Below are 20040 nucleotides of genomic sequence, written 5' to 3'. Positions count from 1 at the left end.
CTTTTTGGTCTTCGTAGTCTGAGAGTTCATTCTGAATCATTCTCACCTGTCTGTCATCCAGAGTTCCCCCATATGTACCATGCGGCTTAGCCAATTAGAGGAGATTTTCCACTTAGCTTAAATATAAAGTTTACGTTGTGGCCCCTCATGCATCTACTTTCTGAATTACTCTCATGTTACTCTCAGTTTATATTTGACTAAATATTTGACTAAATATTTTAATTTTGTCCTTATTGTAAGTTTTGATAAACATTAGCTTTTCCTTGTCGAGCAGCTGTAAAGCTCCCTGAACCACTGTCATATATGAGTCTTGTCAACTGTGTGTAGGAGGACACTGGACCGGACTTGAATAAGGAAAGCCCTGAACTCTTTGGATGACAAAGGAAGTTATCTACCTTGCACTCTGCACCCCAGAACTTAAAGGTTCAGTTTTCTTTTTGATGACCAGGGGCGCTGTGACATGTTCTTACAGAACTGTACAGAGCAATCACCTCAGTGATTCCCCTCAACATGATGTAAGGAGGATGAAAGACAACTCATCAGACCATAACGCTTAAATTTCCATTTCCTAGGCATCCACACTTTGCACTACTTACACTAGATTATGTGTCTTTGTGCGCTGGCATCAATACAAGCAGCCTCTTAATAGCAGCTGCACCATGAAAAGCAGTTTTGGAAGATCACAATGTAGCTTTTGTCGAGGCTGTTTCACAAAGGTGCTGATTCAATTCCGTGGCAATTTTTGAGGCTGCATTTTCAGGTTGTTCAGAAGTGATTTTTTTTTTTTTTTTTTTTCCTTTTTAAAAATTTTCTCTCTGGTTTTTCTGTGGTTTTTCTCTCTTAGTTCGGGGTGCATGTTTTGAAGCTGCATGACATATCTCCTGCAAATTTTCAGGCTCTTCAGTGTCAAGTATCTAATAAAGGCAAATGCCAAAAACAAATAACCCTCCAACCCCCCTCCAAAAATAGAAGAAACTCTGGCCTTATCCAAAAATGGCCCACAGTTATTTTATGAGTATTCATGTGCTACCCCACAGGGGATGAGTCATACCATATAATGCATTGCAATCCAATTACCATGCAAATTTGTTCACACAGTGGACAAAATAACAGAAACACCTTGCAGCATAATGCGGCGACACTGCAAAGTATGGCAGAACTTTGCTGAGTTAAATCAACACCTTTCTGAAACAGCCGCAGTAAAAACTGAACTGCAAGCTTCATGCTGTTAGACGCTCGCACATTGCCATTTCATGTGGGGTTGTGATCCCTGTAGACATGACGGCCATGAACTATACAGTTCATGCATATATATGCTGCGCTGCACGTGAGAAGATTTCATAAGTAGCCCTGAAAGCACAGAGTGTATTCTGTCTTGTAGCAGTTTGTCTTTTTGTATTTCTTATGAGCTCACAAGGATAGAAATGCCTGGAGGGAAAATCCTGGAGAATCCAATATTGTCATAATCAGAAGTGGGGCTATGACATGCACAAAGAGGGTGTTTTCGGAGTCTGACCCATGAGACCGTACAAGTCAGGAAGGGATTTCACCATGCACACTGCTGCAGTTCTGACAAAAAATGCCTGAGACAATATTTTATTCTGTTATACAGGAGCTTTCCTGATGCTCACCCAGCCTGAGACAAGCATTTTAGAAATAAGAAATGTAAAGTTAATTTCAATAATTAGTGAAATGTTTGTAAAGTCACGCATTTTATCTGCAGGCAAGGTAAAAACACAACCAATAAACCATTTTTGGGGTAAGCGCAGACACCTCAAAGTATAAAATAGTAAGATCTGACTGGCAAATGTCATTGAATGGCATGATAAGAGGGGTCTGCACTGTGTATGGTGTTTGAAGACTTCCCTGTCTTCAGATGTTATTAAACTGTTCAAACAGCAGGGAAAACCACTACAGACCAGGAACTGAATAAGCTGCTTGAACAGCATGTAGAGAATTTAGAGAATTTCTGTAAGGCAGTTCTGCCCATCCTTCATCTGTCAGGTTTGATTTAAAATGAGCATAAATGTTGAGAGTTGAACTTTTTTTTTAACCCCTGCTGAGCCAATTTCCTGCACTTATGGACCATTAATACCAAGAATTAAGGCAAGTTAGTTTTTTGTTCTCATTGTTAATTAATAATTGTACATTTAGCAAATGCTGTATGATTAGGAATAAATTTCACCTAACAACATAAGGCCACTTGTTCTTTTCGCTCCTGAATATGTGGAGCAGTGAGGAGAAGCACATGTACTTTTCATTGTTGTTTTCAAAGAGAGGTAGCCTGTGGTTCGCGGGAACAATCAGCTCCTGCAGATTTGAACGCCTGGGGTGCACAGTATGGAACCTGATCCTTTTAAGACCAGCTAGCTGTATTTTTCCAGGATGGTTAGACACGGTCCTCCATAATGTTTTAGCCTCCGATATGATTGGTTTTCTTTTTTCAGAATTTTAGCATGATGTTAGGAACACACAAGGGTGTAACAAAAGTACTTGGAGTGATAAGAAAATTAGCAGTTATGGGCTAAAACATTTTTCAAAAATAAGGTAGTTTTGGAGTAGCCCCGTGCCGGTGCCTCTCATGTACTACAATTACATTCAAGTCACAGCGCTAAGCAACACTTTTTTTCTGAGTGTACAACCCGGTGATCTTTGAAAATACCAGAAAGCTGTTTAATAACTCTTATCACAGCTCTGAGGGTAATAACAGAGTTCTGGTCTTACCCATGTTGCAATTTTTCTCCTAGGTGTTATATCGTATTAGAATAAAAAAATGATACAATACAGACAAATATAAGTTTATGATTTTAATTTTTTTTTTTTTTTAGTTTTCAGTTGAACAAAAAAAATTCCCTTGTCAGTCTTTGTTTTGATTAGGAAACAGTACAGTAACTTGGGAAATGGATTTAAAAAAAATCTTATTTATCGTGGGGAATATTTTTTTTAATCCAGATGGATAAAAGAGTCTTTGAGGAGTCTGTTTTTTTCAAATATCAACTGTAGTGGAAATGCAAGAGAGGCACAAACAGGGGCTAATTTTGGAATTACTGTTGTGTATATTTTTCCTTTTGGCAGAGGCTTCCAGTGCTTGTATTAAGGCTAAATCGAGATAAAACTGATATCAATCATCTATCAGTCCTCTATCTCTTGGTGAGACAGCGAACAAGTGAATTTCCCAAGGAACGTTAATATTCCTTAAATGTCATTATCAAAAGTTTGAGAAGGAAGGATCCTCGGTCCCACGGGTGAAGCTGATTTGAATTTTTTCTTTTTAATGTGATTGATACGACTGTAAAGATCACTGGTTCCTGGATCAGACAGTCTGAGTGGAGCGCTCTGCAATCAGCGCGGGAGAGGGGAAGATCAATGTCTGTGATGGGACTGTTGTCAGGCCCGGCAGAGAGCACAGTGTGCTGATATTCCTTTTGTCATTACGCTTGGTTTTTCATCCTATGCAGAGCAGTGGCAGTGATGGGCTCCAATGCAGATCTTTGGGACCCAAAGTGCCACTTGTTTTCTATTGTACAAGGTAATTAACTGCATTCTCCTGGTGTCTCATGTCTATTCAGTCCTCATTAAACAGCTTGAATGAAAACCATCAGTACTCAAGCTCCTGAGAACCAGAGCTGGGGAACACCAGCACGCCTATAGTAAGAATCAGCTGGTTGTCATTTATCAAAGTGGTTAAGATAAGTCCACGGGGTAGGAAACGATTAACCAGAAACGTAAAGCTACTGTATCTAAAAGGAGCAAAATGCAGCAATATCTGGAGAGGGGGAGCATGCAAGTATTTCTTATGAAGTACTTCCTTCTCCAAGTCCTGAAGGAACTGCATTACTTCAAAATCACCTTAGAGCACTGACTCCCATTTATCAAGGCCATCCACAATTGGCCCACAGGGTGAGCGGCAGTCAACCGTAAATCTAGAAATGTCAGATAAGGCAGCGTATACAGCACTTCTGTTACCAATTATGTCTTAGCAAGCTTTGATACATGTAGTAGTTATTGTCAAAGCAAAGAAGGGAATCATGAAGCAGCCAATACCCAGCTGATCTCAGCAACCTCTGCAGCTCGTTTCAGCAAGGCCCGATCTAGACGGAAGGAAACTCTCCATCCGGGGCTGGATGGAGCTTAGTCATGACTGGCGTGGCTTCGTTCTTCTTTTAATGCTGAGCAGTCTGTGACGACTACTGGACCCCCCTCCCCCTAATATTCATAATCCCAAATCCTGGTGCATCACGTCATGGTGCTGCTCCACAGCCACAGCAGGAAACTCGGAGAATGGAGAGAAACAGCTTTGCTTCTCCCCACCGAGACTGTTGCGACCTCACAAGCAAACCACAATCATCCTGCGTTAATGTGAATTCTTTGTATGCAACAGTGAAAGGATGGAGGAACAGCGGGGCAGAGGTGCACATACTGATACAGAGCCAAATTTAAAATTAAGACATGACTACAGGGCGTGTTCCTGTGTGTGATCACCATCCAGGAGGCCTCAAGCAGACACACGGGAGGAGCAGGAGGGGCATCAGCTTGTAAAGAGCTCCATCTGACGGTTGCAGCTGGTCCTGGCAGAAAAGGGAAGATTTGAAATCTGAGATTTTATTTCATAGTCGGGTGGAGTCTCACGCAAACAGCTGGGCGGACTTCACGCAGTCTGCGTGAGGGCTACACCCCCGTACATGTGTGTAGTGTCCTTCCCAACAAACCATCTGTCTGAAGGTGCGGGCCCAGGAAAACTTCACATGAGGCTCAGTGTGTAGAACTGAGCCGCGCAAACTTTGGCTGCAGCGTTTTCGCCGTGGGCGACTTCATAAAGAAGGTAAGACGTTTAAAGTTAAAACAACAAACAAAAAACAAACAAAAAAAAAAAAAAACCGGGGCTCATTCTTTGAGACGAAAGTTGTTTCTAAACACATGCGGCATTTGAAAGGCTTCAGCGATTTTGTGAAAAGAGGAGGAAAAGCAACGACGTGGTTGCTCCCGAGCCACGCGTGTCCCGCGGTGCTCCCGCAGGAAGCGGTGCACATGGTCCGAGAGGAACCAGGGACCGTGCGGCTGATGCAATCTGACCGGGGAGCATCTGAGAGCCACCGCCGCGCTGCTGCCCTCATGCCGGCGCCAGGAAAACCCCCCAGCCGCCGCCCGCCGTGAAAGGGATGACTGCATGTAGTCTCCGTGTGTGGATGTTCACGGCGTGAAAATACCGAGTGTGAGCAAGAGGAGAGACATTGCCTTTTATAGCGCCACACAATTTCAGGAGTGTCACTTCCACCCGTGGAGTGCGGGACCTCGCATGAACCCACGCTGTAAATAAAAGGAAGCTCTGGCACACATTTAGTATAATGGCATGACTTAATGAAAGGAAAGGTGATTAAATGTCGATCTTACACCCTGAAATGTGTTTTGGTAATGTTACTGTTATATTTCAGTTGAATATGATTTTTGCTCAGAATATCTTTTGGATCAGTTTTGCATCCAGGCAAATGCTTTTTGGTCCAACTGTGTATGTTTAAAAACATCTGGATACAAACCCAGTGTATATGATGATTAATCATGCTGAGTTCAAACTAAGCCAAATCAAAGAAACACTCACCAGTTCATCAGAATCACTGAATCAGATCTTGTTGATTAATGTGTCCAACAATATCAGAATATTAATAGAAAAGTTGACATATCTTTCAGGCTAAAGAGGCCAACTGTAGTGTGGTTCCTTAGTGGTTTGGACAGGAAGGCCTAAATGTTAAAGTTTGGGTACTCACATGGCCACATGTGCATTTAACGTGTCTGTGATTTCTGTGACCGTCCCCCTGGTCCATACCGGCCAGGAGCAGACAACTTTTTTGCCAAAGGTAATACGAGACGAGAGAAGGCTGAGTTAGTCAAATCAGGTCGCCATCTTTGACTGTGTTGCTGTCCGCCTAACTACCTGGAGCTCGGCTAGAAAATGCTGTGGAAACAAAAAACAGGGCATAAGAAAGATAAGAAAGTTGAAAAAATATGAACCTGTCCTTTAAAGATCTGATCTCCAGTAGTTTTTAATGTTAATCCTGTACATTCCAGAAATTCTCATAATGTGTTGACACAGATCAAGAAGCACACCAAGAAAACTGTGTTATGATTATAAACTGACCAGAATAAAACCACAGACAAATCCTCTTTGATTCACGTAGCTGATACTCCGACATAATGTTTGATCTCAGAAAGGTCATCAGTGCATCCAGTCTGTCCATCCATTGGTCTGGTAATGATTTGGGGCATATCCTCTCCCATGTTTTATGTCTGCTCCACTGTACATTTTCCTGATTAAATGAAAAGCAGAAATAAAGTCTGCAGAGGGCGACATATTAGGCTAATATTGGCTACGTATGTGAAACCTTCCACGTATGTCGATCCCCACTGTGATGCCGTCCAGCCAAGAATCTGACTCACTTTAATGAGGAGCTGTTGTGTTCTGTTACGGTTTAGCTTTAACACTCTTTCTCAATGTACTTGTGGACCAAACACTGAAATCTTGTGATTGTTGTAATTTCATAAAATAACTGGCTGTTGACACCTTCAAAGCAGAAATATTAGCGTTAGTTTCAGGCTTCTTTTCTGTTGAATATAGTTTGAATAAGGCTGTTAAGTGTCTGTGGTATCAGTGACCATGGTGAAACAGTAAAAAAAAAAAAAAAGTTTCAGGATTTATTAGAAATCTGTAGTGATCAGTGTTTATTTGGTGCTCCATGTTTTCAGCTGAGCTCAGTTTGGAAATTAACAACAATTATGTCAGTAGAAATGTTAGAAAGGAAAATTTAAAAATGACTTTTCCTGACGTGTTAGCGAATTAGGCACAACAGTGTTCGTGAAACATATGCAAATAAATTCAAACAAGCGTTTTCTGCATTTCAAATAACCAACTGTGACCAACTGCCAAATGCCAAATGTTTGTGTTTTCGAATATTTTGGAGCAGTATTACAGCCAGTGGTCAGACACTCATCTCTGAGTGAGGACTGATCCTGCAAATCAGGGTCACATTAACTGTTAACTCCTTATACGCACTATATATTCACATCTGTAAGTAAATAGGTTGTGGCATTCTGACATTTATATCTTAAGCTAAAATCACAGAGTCGTGAGGGAGGTGCACAACGTAAACACTGAATCTGTGAGACGCCTGCAAGGTCGTGTCAGCTGAGCTCTGACGGCCGACTGTTTTTGACACTGCACCTGGCTTTAAATCAGGGTGTCAACATCTCACAGTCTACATCATGCATGATACTATTATTGTCTGCCCTGCGTATGTGTGTATATTATACCTGCTGAAGAATACTTATCATGTGATTGGTATCATCAGGATATGAACTTAACCATGGCAGTGTCGATTAATTATGTAACACATAGCTATGGGCACCATGTGGTGATATACAGTTACAGTAGCGGTCAAATAATATATGAGATATTCAGGCGTCAGTGAACGTTTCTCTGTGTGGACTGAGAAAGGAGGAGGACTGAGGATTGTTTTAGTTTTAAGTTATTCATTTTGATTCTTTTTTTCTTCCTCTTTTCTTCCACGAGGGCAATAAACATTATATAAACATTATATACACATTCCAGACAGACTTTGAGGCTTCTGCCTGTGGAGGTATGAACATCACAGTAAAACTCAGAAAATAGTAGGAGCTGCTGTTCCTTTTCTAATGGATGTTGTTGTTTAGTTTTGTCCTTTGTAGCTTTAATGTTACAAGGTCACAGCCGCCCTAGAGGTGCCACTAAGGTCTTAATCCCTGGAAAGGAAAGTTTGTTTGACTTGTGTAAGCTGTCTGTTTTACGATCGCCCTCACATGGCACTTTGTTCGCTCCATCCGCAGTTACGCCACGAGGGCAGGTGGGCTTTTTTGAGGCGCTGCTAAATGCCCTTCGCATGCCAAGTGACAGCACGGCAGTTTCTAAATTGGCTCTGTGCCATCGTCGTCTTTTAAATTCATGCAGGGGAAAATTTTAATTGAAGACAGTCAGCGTTTCTCAAACTCGTGTTAGGAAAATGTCAAGTTGCACACTCGCGTCTTTAGATAATGGGTTTTCCCAGACACAGGTGGCTCTGCAGGTGTCCATGTGTTGTATGTGATGGATGCAACATTTGCAGCATCGTTTGAATTCAGCCAACACAGATATGCAGGTCCAGTATTAGTGGCTGACTGAGTGCAGGTCAGCTATATTTTAAGAATGTATCTCTATCTCTAATGTTATCTTGGGCATGAATTCGCATGGAGCAAATCAGTGAAAGCCACACGTATGTCTAAAAGACCACTACCTAGTCTGCAACAGTTCGCCTGTAGATTGAGGTCATACTCATTTTAAATTTGACCTCAGATGTATTTTCTATGTATTATAATTGAGTTCTGTTTGAGCCTTTGTTGTGTGTATCCTTACTCCCTCATCCATCACAGTCAATAATAAACAGTGTCACAGCCAAAATGAAAGACATTTGAAGGAGCAAAAGTATTTTGCCGACGGCCAAATACTTAGGAGCATGTGACTAACTGCTATTCCAAATTCACCCTCATGCCTGTGTGTGTCATGAGCAGATGGTGAGTTCAGTGATTGGCTGAGAAGAGGGCAGGGTCCTGTCCTGCCCACCCTCCTTTTTTAGCTCAGCCACTAATGCCACATCATGTGCACGCTACAATATGCGCCTGTGGTGACTCCTGAACCTCTGGCTGTTCTCGCCCCTTTTGCCCTGACTGCGATGTGACAAATGTCCTCCCTTGCGCAATGGATAAAGACTTTTTTCATGCCCTACTGATGTGACAAGTACACATCAGTTTACAGATACAGGTTTTCCTTTGGTTTCCCTTTCTAGTGTCAAGATGTGTGCATTCACAAGGGTTGTTGTGGCTTCCACGAGTTGGTCTAATCAGACTTTTGGCCTGATGAAATGTCCGGCCCCAACTCTCCAGGTCATCATAACCTAGACAGACAACACAAAGCTGTTCAGCTACAGCTATGGGCTCATTTAGTCCTTGAACCTTGTTTTCTTGGAAAGAATAATCTGCACAAATCCAAATGTGCTGATAAGTAGTAGATTCACAAAGCACACAATTCATCTGTCTCATTTTATTATTATTCCTTATACAGCCCAAATTTAGAATCAGCTCCCTAAATCTTAGTCAACTATTTATTTCTTTGTAAAATGACTGTATTTCTGCTGTAAAAGGGTAAAAGAGCACAATCAGGTCTCATTTTTCGAGCCCTCTCGTGTTCATGACTTGATGATAACAGCGGCTGCCAGGGCCAGTCAGTCTTGTGCCGGTGGAATACAGCTGTCGTCACAGCTGCTCCGAGAGTCTTGAGTCCCGAGGCCATGAAATGTGTCACTGTTCTATTTGTGAGCTGGACACCTGAATGGTGTGTACACTAGGAGGCGTCTGCATCACGTGTCAAACCAGCGCATGTAAACGTCCCTCCTGGCTCTGTTCATGTGAAGCATTGACATCAGTCTACAGCTGCACTCTGGAGAAAGTGTTTGAGTGGATTTATAAACTGAAAGTAGACTACCTGAGTTCATCAGTGAAGATAGAAGATCCTGTTTTGTATTGTATTGTGAAAAGTGAGTACTTGTTTACATTGCTAGGAAGATCTGTATCTGTCCCTGCTGTGCTGTTTTAAAAGAGGCTTTGAAATGAGATCTTAGATGGTCACGATTATGACCTGCACAGTCATTATAAGTATCACAATGTAGTTTATTTAATAGATAAGGCTGTCACGCCTGACTGGCAACATTACATCGTGAGGCACCTTTTTGTGTTTTCTCATTGCATAATAACAATGAGATATAAAGTGTGACAAGTCTGCGTCATTTCACAGTACAGTGTCTGGAAACGATATTGTCCCTGTAATTGTTTGGCATATTTCCATTTGATGAAAGAAAACTAAGCAAACATTTCACATCTCCATCAGTCTAACGTGAAGCAATCCAAATTGATAAGAGATAATTGGAATTAAATAAGAGAACAACACATCATGTACTGACAAATTGTACTGTTCAGTAGAATTCATGACCAATCAAGAGCTGTGTTAGACGTTGGTGTAAATGTTCATGCAGTACCGGTAAAACTTGTAGAGTAAGCAAAGTGAGTATGAAGCTGGTGGACTTTACTCAATCAAAACTTGCTCCCATTAAAAACAACCCGATCAGAACCAAATTCTAAACAATATCATGGATAATAAAATGAAAGTAAGCCACACTTCTACAAATTTAAAGGTGCAGTGTAATTTTAATAGGTTGACACTTTAATAAACTAAAATGTTTGCTCAAATGTACATCCCGTGGCGCTCGTGTTGTCTGGTTAAGGCTAATACAATGTGGTATGCAGTGCATGCTATTAGTATGCACTGGACGTATTATTAATAGTATAACAACTCAGACACAACTACTGTAGCACTTTCCTGATTAACCTTCATGTCAGTGTAAATATATGTTACAGTCCCATGAAATACAAATAAAATTGAATTGATACAACTTGTTGTGTAATCTAGGGATTATGTTAATGCCTGAATTCTCTCTTCATTGAATTAAGACTGTAACATTCACATGGATGAATGAGGACAAATAAGCTTGTGCATTACAATGGGTTAACACCCATCAAGATGCAAAACACACCAGCAGTAGTCATTGTAATTTTTGTCTTGTGATACCGTCCAAATGCTCATATAAATGTCTTCCAGAAAGCTTGAGCAAGCAAAGGAATTTGGGAGTGTCTCTTTGGTGTAATTGCCAAAGACAGACTGTGGCTCAGGTGGTAGAGCTGATCCCCAGTTTGGTGGTTGGATCCCTGGCTCACCCAAGCCCAGGTTGTGTCAGGAGGGGTATCTGATGTAAATCAAATCAAATATGCAGATGGTGATCTGCTGTGGCGACCCCAACAACAATAACTTTCCTGTAAATGCCACGGGGAAAAAAGCTTTAATTAAAAAAAAAAAAAAAAAAAAAAAAAGGAACACAACATAATGTTAAATTTATGCATCAGGACTTAATAATTATTTATTGGTATTATTCAACCAGAACATCAAATCAAAGATAAAAGAACATTTAACAAAAGTTATACGGAACTGGAACAGCACCAGAGTCTTTTTTATCACTTGTCTGTTTACAAATGCATAGCAACCTCAACGCTTTGCCGTTCCTTTACTCTTGTGTCAACAGGTACACTATCAACTGTAGAGCTTTCGATACAGAGCTCCAGCCAGGATGATTCTGGCGACATTAAAAGGCATTGGGAAGCAGCTGCTGCGGGTGAAGGTTGTGGACTGTAACACAGACGAGTCCCGCTTGTGTCGATGCCTCAACACGTTTGACTTGGTGGCCCTGGGTGTTGGCAGTACGCTGGGCGCTGGTGTCTATGTGCTTGCTGGTGCCGTAGCCCGAAGCAGCTCTGGACCTGCCATCGTCCTCTCCTTCCTCATTGCTGCCATGGCATCTGTCCTGGCTGGTCTGTGCTATGCCGAGTTTGGAGCCCGCGTCCCCAAAACTGGCTCGGCTTACCTCTATAGCTATGTGACAGTCGGCGAACTGTGGGCCTTTATCACAGGCTGGAACCTCATCCTCTCTTACGTCATTGGTAAGATTAAATAAGGAAGGACAGGAGTTGGCTGCTGCACCAGATATTGCTTGTTGACATAAACACTCTCCTCTGCACAGGAACTTCAAGTGTGGCCAGAGCATGGAGCGCAACTTTTGATGAGCTAATTGGAAAACACATTGAAGAATTCTGCAGACGATACATGACCATGAACGCCCCGGGTATCCTGGCAGAATATCCAGACATATTTGCTGTCTTCATCATACTCACTCTGACAGGTCAGGATAAATCTCTCTCGTGTTTTTGTCTTGTTTGTTTTGTTTTTTTTTTTTTTTTTATATATCGTTATAGGCGTTCATCTTTCACATTGCCTGTTTTAATTGCTTGCAGGACTGCTTGTATTTGGAGTGAAGGAGTCAGCCTGGGTAAATAAAGTATTTACCTGCATCAATATACTGGTGCTGCTGTTTGTCATCATCTCTGGCTTGGTCAAAGGAAACCTTAAGAACTGGCACTTGAACCCTGAAGAAATCCTCAATGGCACCACCAACTCTAGCCTCAAGTGGGTGATATGAAGAGGCTTATTCCCAAAGTGTTAATTCCTAATAATATACCAGATTTTCAAACAAGCAAATGTTTTCCTCCCTTTACTTCCAGTGTGTCGGATTCCTTACAATCAGAGGAATCTCTCGGTGAAGGAGGCTTCATGCCTTTTGGCTTTACTGGAGTCCTCTCTGGTGCCGCCACCTGTTTTTATGCTTTTGTAGGATTTGACTGCATTGCCACTACAGGTGAGAGGGAATATATAATAAATGAACTGATAATCAGTACACATGTGCTCTCCCCATCCTCTGACATCTCCAGTTTTTTTTCCTCCCCAGGAGAAGAGGTGAAGAATCCCCAGAGGGCCATTCCTGTTGGGATTGTGGCCTCGCTCCTCATCTGTTTTGTGGCGTACTTCGGCGTGTCCGCAGCCCTCACCGTGATGATGCCTTACTACATGCTGGACAAGAACAGCCCTCTGCCTGTGGCCTTTAAGTATGTGGGCTGGGAGGGAGCCACTTACGCAGTGGCCGTTGGCTCTTTATGTGCCTTGTCGACCAGGTAAGAGGCTCTTCTGCTGCCTCTCAGCACAATAAGTCATAGAGGACTTGTCATTATCCTGCATGCATTTTTAGGAGTGAATAATTCATGTCCAGTACATTGAGTACAGAGTTTTAGTATACTGTATTCTGTATTCCCTTCTCTGTATAATTTGGTTCTAAAGCTGAGCTAGTTGTAGTGTTAGAAATAAGAGGCTTCATGGATTTTCATAGGTACCAGATGGAACTGATCCACTGAGAGTGAATTTTGTGTATTATTTCTTGAAGTTTTTTTTATGAAACACAGCATGACTGATGTAATTTAGCACTGTTACTTAAAGATGCCCTGTGGAGTTTTCCTGCTAACAGAGTTTCTGTTTACACTCAGTTTGCATTTACTTACTGAAATTCATGAAGTCTAACAAAGGTGTTGAATACATTACCTTCATCACGAAATAACTGCACAAAACATATTTTTTTGAAAGTTTGAAACTTGCATTGGTTATATAAATTTTTACATACTGGCAGTCAACTTCTATTATGCCTTCATTGGACCATTGGCTGTGTTTGTTGGTGTGTTATTATATAACCACCTGTAGAGTGTGACGCCATCGGCAGGAATCATGCATGTGAATGAGAAACCCGCCAGGCCAACAATGAATACTTCATTTGCGTATACATGCTGTATATACTGGTAGCACTTACACATGCATGTATACTATCATGCTGAGAACAGCCCAGTTAATTTTTTATTTACTTGTGGTCTGGGGCTGTTTTTTCATATTTCCGGATCCAGTTAAGGGAAATCATAAGGCTTCAGAAAACAATATTTTAGATCATATTGTGCTTCCAACTTTGTGGTAACCATTTTCATGAAGAACTTGACCTTCAGAGAGGCCTGACCTCACCCCCATATAAGACCTTTGGGATGAATTACAAGCCCAACATTAGTTACTACCTTTGTATCTGAAAGGGAGTGAATCCAAAATCTTCTGAAAAAACTTTCCAGAAGAGTGGAGAATTATATAAAAATGAATTGGTGTGTTCTTGGTTCTTAATTTCCCTGTTCTAACTGTGTGCATTCACTTGCACTGCATGCTTTTTTCTCTGTCTCCCCGACTAGTTTACTAGGCTCCATGTTCCCAATGCCCAGAGTGATCTGGGCCATGGCAGAAGATGGCCTTCTCTTCAAATGTTTGGCTAAAATCAGCCCACGAACCAAAGCCCCTCTAACAGCTACAGTAACATCAGGTGTTGTGGCAGGTGAGGTCACGATCTAAACCTACTAACCGGTTGGGGTTCTTGTTAGAACCCTACAAGACTCTCGGTACACATGGCCTCAACACAAGCACTCAGCCAAAACCAGTGCATTCAACAAATGCAATATTTTCTCTTCTGTTACTGCCACGTAAAAGTCTGACTGCGGGACATCCTGAGTACAGCATGCTGTGTTGTTTATCAGGATGTCAGGCTGAGAGTGGCTGCAGTTGAGGCCTTGTGTGGGAAACCAGAGTTCAGGAACATTTCTTCAAGTTATAATTCTCTGCCTCCTCCTCCTCCTCCTCCTCCTCCTCCTCCTCCTCCTTCTCCTCCTTCCTTCATCCTTGGCTTAGTCTCCTTGGCTCCATGTTTCCGCTCCCACGCATTATCTTTGCTATGGCTTGCGACGGTCTGCTCTTCTCGTTTCTGGCACGTGTCAGCGAGAGGAAGACGCCCATCATCTCCACCTTGGTGGCAGGGCTTATGTCTGGTAGGTAGCAGAGATGAAGCCAAAGGCAACAGTGCCCCCTTGTGGAAGGAGGATGATGTGGGGTTGTAGATAAATGGAGCTGTTTCAAAATAAATGATTTTCCAAAAGTTAAAAAAAAAAAACTGTCTGCATTATATTGTGGTGAATGTACTTTATGCAGTTGTAAACTGTTGGATTAACTTGAAGAAGTCTATCATCTTGCTGATGTGTATTTGTCTCCTGTGTGTCCTGCAGCTGTGATGGCTTTCCTGTTCGACTTGAAAGACCTGGTTGACCTCATGTCCATTGGTACTTTGCTGGCGTACACTCTGGTTGCTGCCTGTGTGCTGGTCCTCAGGTAGTTCTCACATCTCAGTTTATATATCCAGCCTGAGGTTGACAGGCCACTAGAGGATTACCATATTTGTGCATCCCCAGACTGAGGAGGAAATCCCCAGTCAGAGGCCAATCAGACCACTTAATGTGTTTCAGTTTCATTTTTTGATCTGATCTAAGCTGTCAGTAATATCAAAAGCAGTCGTCAAAGACAGGACCTTGGGGTCTTTGAGGATGAGAACAGACACTGACGGACACAAAGTTCAATATAATTTGAACAAGTAAGAAAGAATAATTTGGAAACTCTTACCTAACCAAATCTACTGACGTCCAGCCTTACTAAAATTTGTCAGCCTAAAATATAGGCCATTTATTTGTATTTTATGCATTTCATGTAAAAAAAAAAAAAAAAAAAAAAAAATTGTCTGTACAAACCCAGGATACTTAGTACAAACTTTAAGCAACACAACTTCACTCAGTAACTCAACTCCAAGTGCAACTAAATCACATACACAAACAGAACAGACAGAACCACTCCTCTTCAGCACTAAGAATTATTTGTCAGTTGTCAAACAGCCGAATAGTTGCGCTGTCAAGTTTGTTCACGTCAGATATGCCGTAGGCGACATGCAGCGATAGCAACACTTCTGGATAACAGAGCAGTTATAAACTAAGCTTTTCCAAGAAACAGGAAACATGTTGTCATGGATGAAGGGAGCTAAGCTGTGGGCTTCAAGTTGATCCACATTTCTTTAGCTCATGTTTGAAAATGAAGTGTCCTGAATTAGCTATTTTAAGTTCCTGTGTGTTATTTACCTTTGGATGTACTGACAACTGTCACTGGATTACTGACTAAGGAGCCTATTTTTTCTCTGATTTCAAAGCGTACTTATGGACATTTATTTGCAGTGGTGTGATCATGTCTGTGTGTTCAGGTTTGACTAAATCATGACTCAGATTTTTGACACAAAAATTGACACTGATGTGACGTCTGCTGTCATTTTCAGATGTTTTTGGTACAAACTGAGAGCTTTGGATATTGATATTTGGTGATTTGTTAAATTATCTTATTGATCAGATTTGGTTCGGAGATCTCAGCTGCTTTTGTTTTGTCGAGGTGGCTCTCAGAGTGAAAAGGGTGGAGACCACTGATGTAATTTATGCATGCTAGAGTAGATTACAGCGATGAGTCATCCTAAACATTTGTAGCATATTGAAGACACAACTGTCTGTTTTGCCTTCTGAAGGTACCAGCCTGAACAGCCCAACATGGCTTATGAGATGGCCAACACTCAGGATGAGCCTGAAATAGCTGAGTCTTACAACGAGGGGAACATCGACATGTTACCACAGCCAGAGGATCGCTTCACCATCAAGAATCTCCTTTTCCCTACAAACACAGAGCCGTCCCTGCTGTCTGGCTTTGCTGTCAACATCTGCACGAGTATCCTTGGTGAGAGACAAGAGGAAGCCCAGAGAAAACTGGATGAAAGTGCCTGAATAATTCACCTGCTCACTGATACAGACAATCATCTGATGTTCCCTCTTTACTGTTTTGTGTATTTTTCCATTTTCCAGGTGTTCTGGTGTGTGTCTTCAGTGTTGTAGCTGTCCACGGAGGGCTGGCACCCTGGTCAGTGGCTGTCCTCAGTGTTATCATGTTGATCTGTCTGATCCTCACCTTCATCGTGTGCAGACAGCCACAGAGCAAGACAAAGCTTGCCTTCAAGGTACAGTGTGTTCTTTTACCCCACAGTTAAACTCCTGCACTGTGAAAACTATTAAAGGGGGAGGATTTGTTAACATTATTGCTTAACATTACTTAACATTACTTAACATTATTGCTGACTATTTACACCATAAGTACACCATACGTTTTTAATTTGATTGAATTCTATTCAGTTCCATTTATTATTGAAATCAAATCGCAGGAACCTGACTCTTTCTGAAAATGTATTATGCAATCATAGAGAACACCTCATCACTTTTATTTATGAATGGCACTGAAACATTTTCACGCAGCAATGAAATGAATGGAACACAATGGCTGCCTGGAGAATATGACATAACCTTAAATGTATGTCGGGGTTTTGAAATTTGTTCGGCACAGATGTAAAGCTGTTCATTATTTCAGTCCATCGGCTACAACCAAATAAACCAGGCTGAGGTGTTTCCCATCACTTTTTACTCTGATTGTATCTTTTTTTTTTTTCGAAGGTTATAATGTCATAACTCATTAAATATGCTCACATGCTCTCCTCACAGGTTCCCCTGCTGCCCTTTGTCCCAGTCATCAGTATGTTTGTCAATGTGTACCTGATGATGCAGCTCGACAAAGGGACCTGGCTGCGCTTCGCCATGTGGATGGCCTTAGGTACGTTGAATTTTTTTGCCCAACAATGTCAGATATTATCTCTGCTGGACTCGTGTTGTTAAAATGAATTTACCTTCGCATGATTATTTCTGCACCATCTGTAGGTTTCCTTATCTACTTCGGCTATGGCATCCGAAACAGTGCAGAGGCAGTGTTGACCACATCTAACGCCTATCCGCCAAACTGCACCATAAAAGGAGAGCCCATGGGCACAGAGAAGGAAATCTTCCTGCATTACAGACAAAACGCCACCGGAGACGACGAAGATTCCTGAGGAGACGGGAGGTTCACTAATCTACTCTGGCTCCGTTCTGCATATCAAACAATGACGTGTTAGATTCTCAGAAATAGCTGCAAAACCAGGAGCTATATGGAGACTTATACGCACCCCTTCACTCAGAGAGTTGAGCTGTTACCTAATTCCAACCAAATATATTGTCTAATTTGCTAAAAGACAAAAAAAAAAAAAAAAAAAGTGACGAGATGAATCTCCATACGTCTGAAAACCAAGATTTTAGTTAAAAAATATATATATATAAATATAAAATATATATATAGATATATATATATATCTATATATATATATATTATATTATATTATATTATATATATATATATATTATATATAATATATATATATATATATATATATTATATATATATATTATATATATATTATATAATTTTTGTATGTTTTGCAATTTGTTTTGATTTAAATTTCAAATTTCAATCAGTCAAAATGATAAGGCCTTTTTTTCTTTTTCTTTCTTGATAACATATTTGAACTTGAACTTGAGTTCAGCATTTTTTACTGCTGGCCTTGCTTGAAATTTCTCAACATTTCTATATGTTGACCGTTTACAGAAAAGACCGTATGAATACCAAAAGCCTTTTAATGAAATTAGACTTATCTCATCCTTTGGCAAATTTGCTTGCGATTGGCAGATGTCCTGGTAAATGTTTGTCACTCATCTTGCTGCATTAGTAGGCACAGTGCCGGCTACTGTGTCCAAGTCCCAGGAAAGATTATTTTTTAAATCCATGTCCTTTTATTTCACACTTACATTAATTGCATTAATTAAGAATCACCAAATATTAATCCTTAAAAGCAAAGAATTTCACTGTTTCTTGATTGGCTTTTGTGGAACACCTCACAATCGTAGGTTTGCCTAAAAAGGTGCAACTGTGTATGTAGAAACAATGTATTTTGTTACTGGGGAGAGGTACAGAAAGCTGCACCTATTTTATACATTGACTATTTGACTCAGAGAAACACAGCATAGTGTTATGAATAATCTGTTACACTACTTTGTGATCAATATACTGTATCTCTTTGTGAAAGGGTTGATGTTATTTGGGTTTGTCTTCTAGCTGATTGAGGGCTTCCTCATGGCAGACATTCACCAGAGATGCACCACGTACACCAGGGTTGTCTCCATCAGGGAATTGCACTTTTTTTAACCAAAGAAAAAAAAAAAGCTGCTAGTGTGAATTGATTTATCAGATACTTCAGAGGATGTATTTAAAGTGCCTGTTTCCCAAATGAATGTTAAGCCTTTAGGGGTATTTCTCTACAACCAGCTACAGTTGTGAAATATATATATAGTGTATTGTCTGTATATATGTGTAATGTAAATTGGATTTTGAAAAAGCCTATATTTATAATATATGAGAGAAATTTTACATAGTGTACCATTTTCACTTTTTAGTTTGCATACATCCGTACGGGATGAAGCACAGTCAGGTGGTGACACCGAACACCTATGGTTTCCAAAGCGAAACTCACTCGCTCTTGTTCGACTCGCTTTCATTTTGAAAAGCCAAAAACTCATACTGTGTATTCAGAAACATAATGCACAAACAGTAACAGTGTACCTCATGCAGTAATATATCTGGGAATGCCTCTGTCAGACAGATGTGTTTTTTATTTTTTACTGGTTATGGAAATAAGAGCTGATTGTGAGTGTGTGCAGATTCCCAGGGCAGCTAAAATCTGAAAGCAACACATCGACGTATGTGCGTTCACTAAAGACTGGAAATGCAACAGGGTGAAAAATCTCTTCACTTCCCTTTTTAAATGAACACTATGATACATTATTTGTGTCGCTATTTGTGTCCCATTCAGAGAAACTATTGATGTAACGTGAAACTATATTCTGCTCAGTATAATTGGATTATGTGTTCAAACAATGAATCTATTTATTGACAGAGTTGCTGTCGAATTTTCTAATGATGACATTGAACTACAGGTTTTAAACACTAGAGGCTTTGTAAATAAACTTTGTTGCATTTTAAGTTACTGAAGCAGCATTGTCAAATACAATTGGGCTGCATAAAATAACAGTTTTCCCTCCATGGGCTAATTTAAAGTTAAAATGTATATGGTTTGTTCTTCATGATAAAATCACGTGTTACAACCTGAAATGCTCAGTTCCACATTTTACTTTGTTTTTGATTTTGTAAATACAGTTTTGATTTTGCTTAAAAGTTACTGCTCTTTTACTTGTCTGTAATCCTAGCACCCAGCAGCTTTCATTTATAAAATCTTTTATTCCAAGCATCATGTGAGGTAAATACACTGACACAAACTGTGCCAACAGTATTGTAGCTGTTAGCAGTGAATTGACGTAATGTATTTGTTTTAGAGAACCGTACAGTCATTCATCGGGGGAATAGCATCTCCCTTTTGAGTTGCACAGTTTCACTGACACTGATTGTCTTTCGTTAAGGATGTTGTAGTTACATAAAGAGTCGTGTCAGGCTTCAGCCAGACTAGTGAAAACACGAATGGTGTGATTTTCTGTCCCTGACACTGTCTGTTGTAGACATTTGCATGCTGCACTAAAGTATTTAAAGTATAAATTGTGCTGCTCAGTTACGAAAACTGTCAGAGCAGTGACGGTCAACTGTTCAGTGTGTGTTGTCTTCATATGGGTTGCAGTTTGTATAGTTCC

The 20040-nt window shown here is 40.7% G+C and overlaps 1 protein-coding gene across 1 annotated transcript; it reads left to right on the top strand.

The window, feature by feature from the left end:
* The first annotated feature begins 3931 nt into the window (after window positions 1-3931).
* LOC139631980 (high affinity cationic amino acid transporter 1-like) lies at window positions 3932-17609 on the top strand. Its single transcript, XM_071496680.1, has 12 exons — window positions 3932-4822; window positions 11190-11604; window positions 11685-11843; window positions 11956-12127; window positions 12223-12356; window positions 12447-12669; window positions 13771-13910; window positions 14632-14734; window positions 15960-16165; window positions 16291-16442; window positions 16978-17086; window positions 17191-17609. The coding sequence occupies exons 2-12, from the start codon at window positions 11235-11237 to the stop codon at window positions 17358-17360; spliced, it is 1938 nt and encodes a 645-aa protein (XP_071352781.1). The 5' UTR covers window positions 3932-4822; window positions 11190-11234; the 3' UTR covers window positions 17361-17609.
* Window positions 17610-20040: the final 2431 nt, after the last annotated feature.

This window comes from Trachinotus anak, unplaced genomic scaffold (assembly GCF_046630095.1).
Source record: "Trachinotus anak isolate AG129_WGS33_773 ecotype Australia unplaced genomic scaffold, CSIRO_AGI_Tana_v1 ptg000014l, whole genome shotgun sequence".
Classification (NCBI taxonomy): Eukaryota; Metazoa; Chordata; class Actinopteri; order Carangiformes; family Carangidae; genus Trachinotus; species Trachinotus anak.
This window is presented reverse-complemented; position numbering and strand designations above follow the sequence as displayed.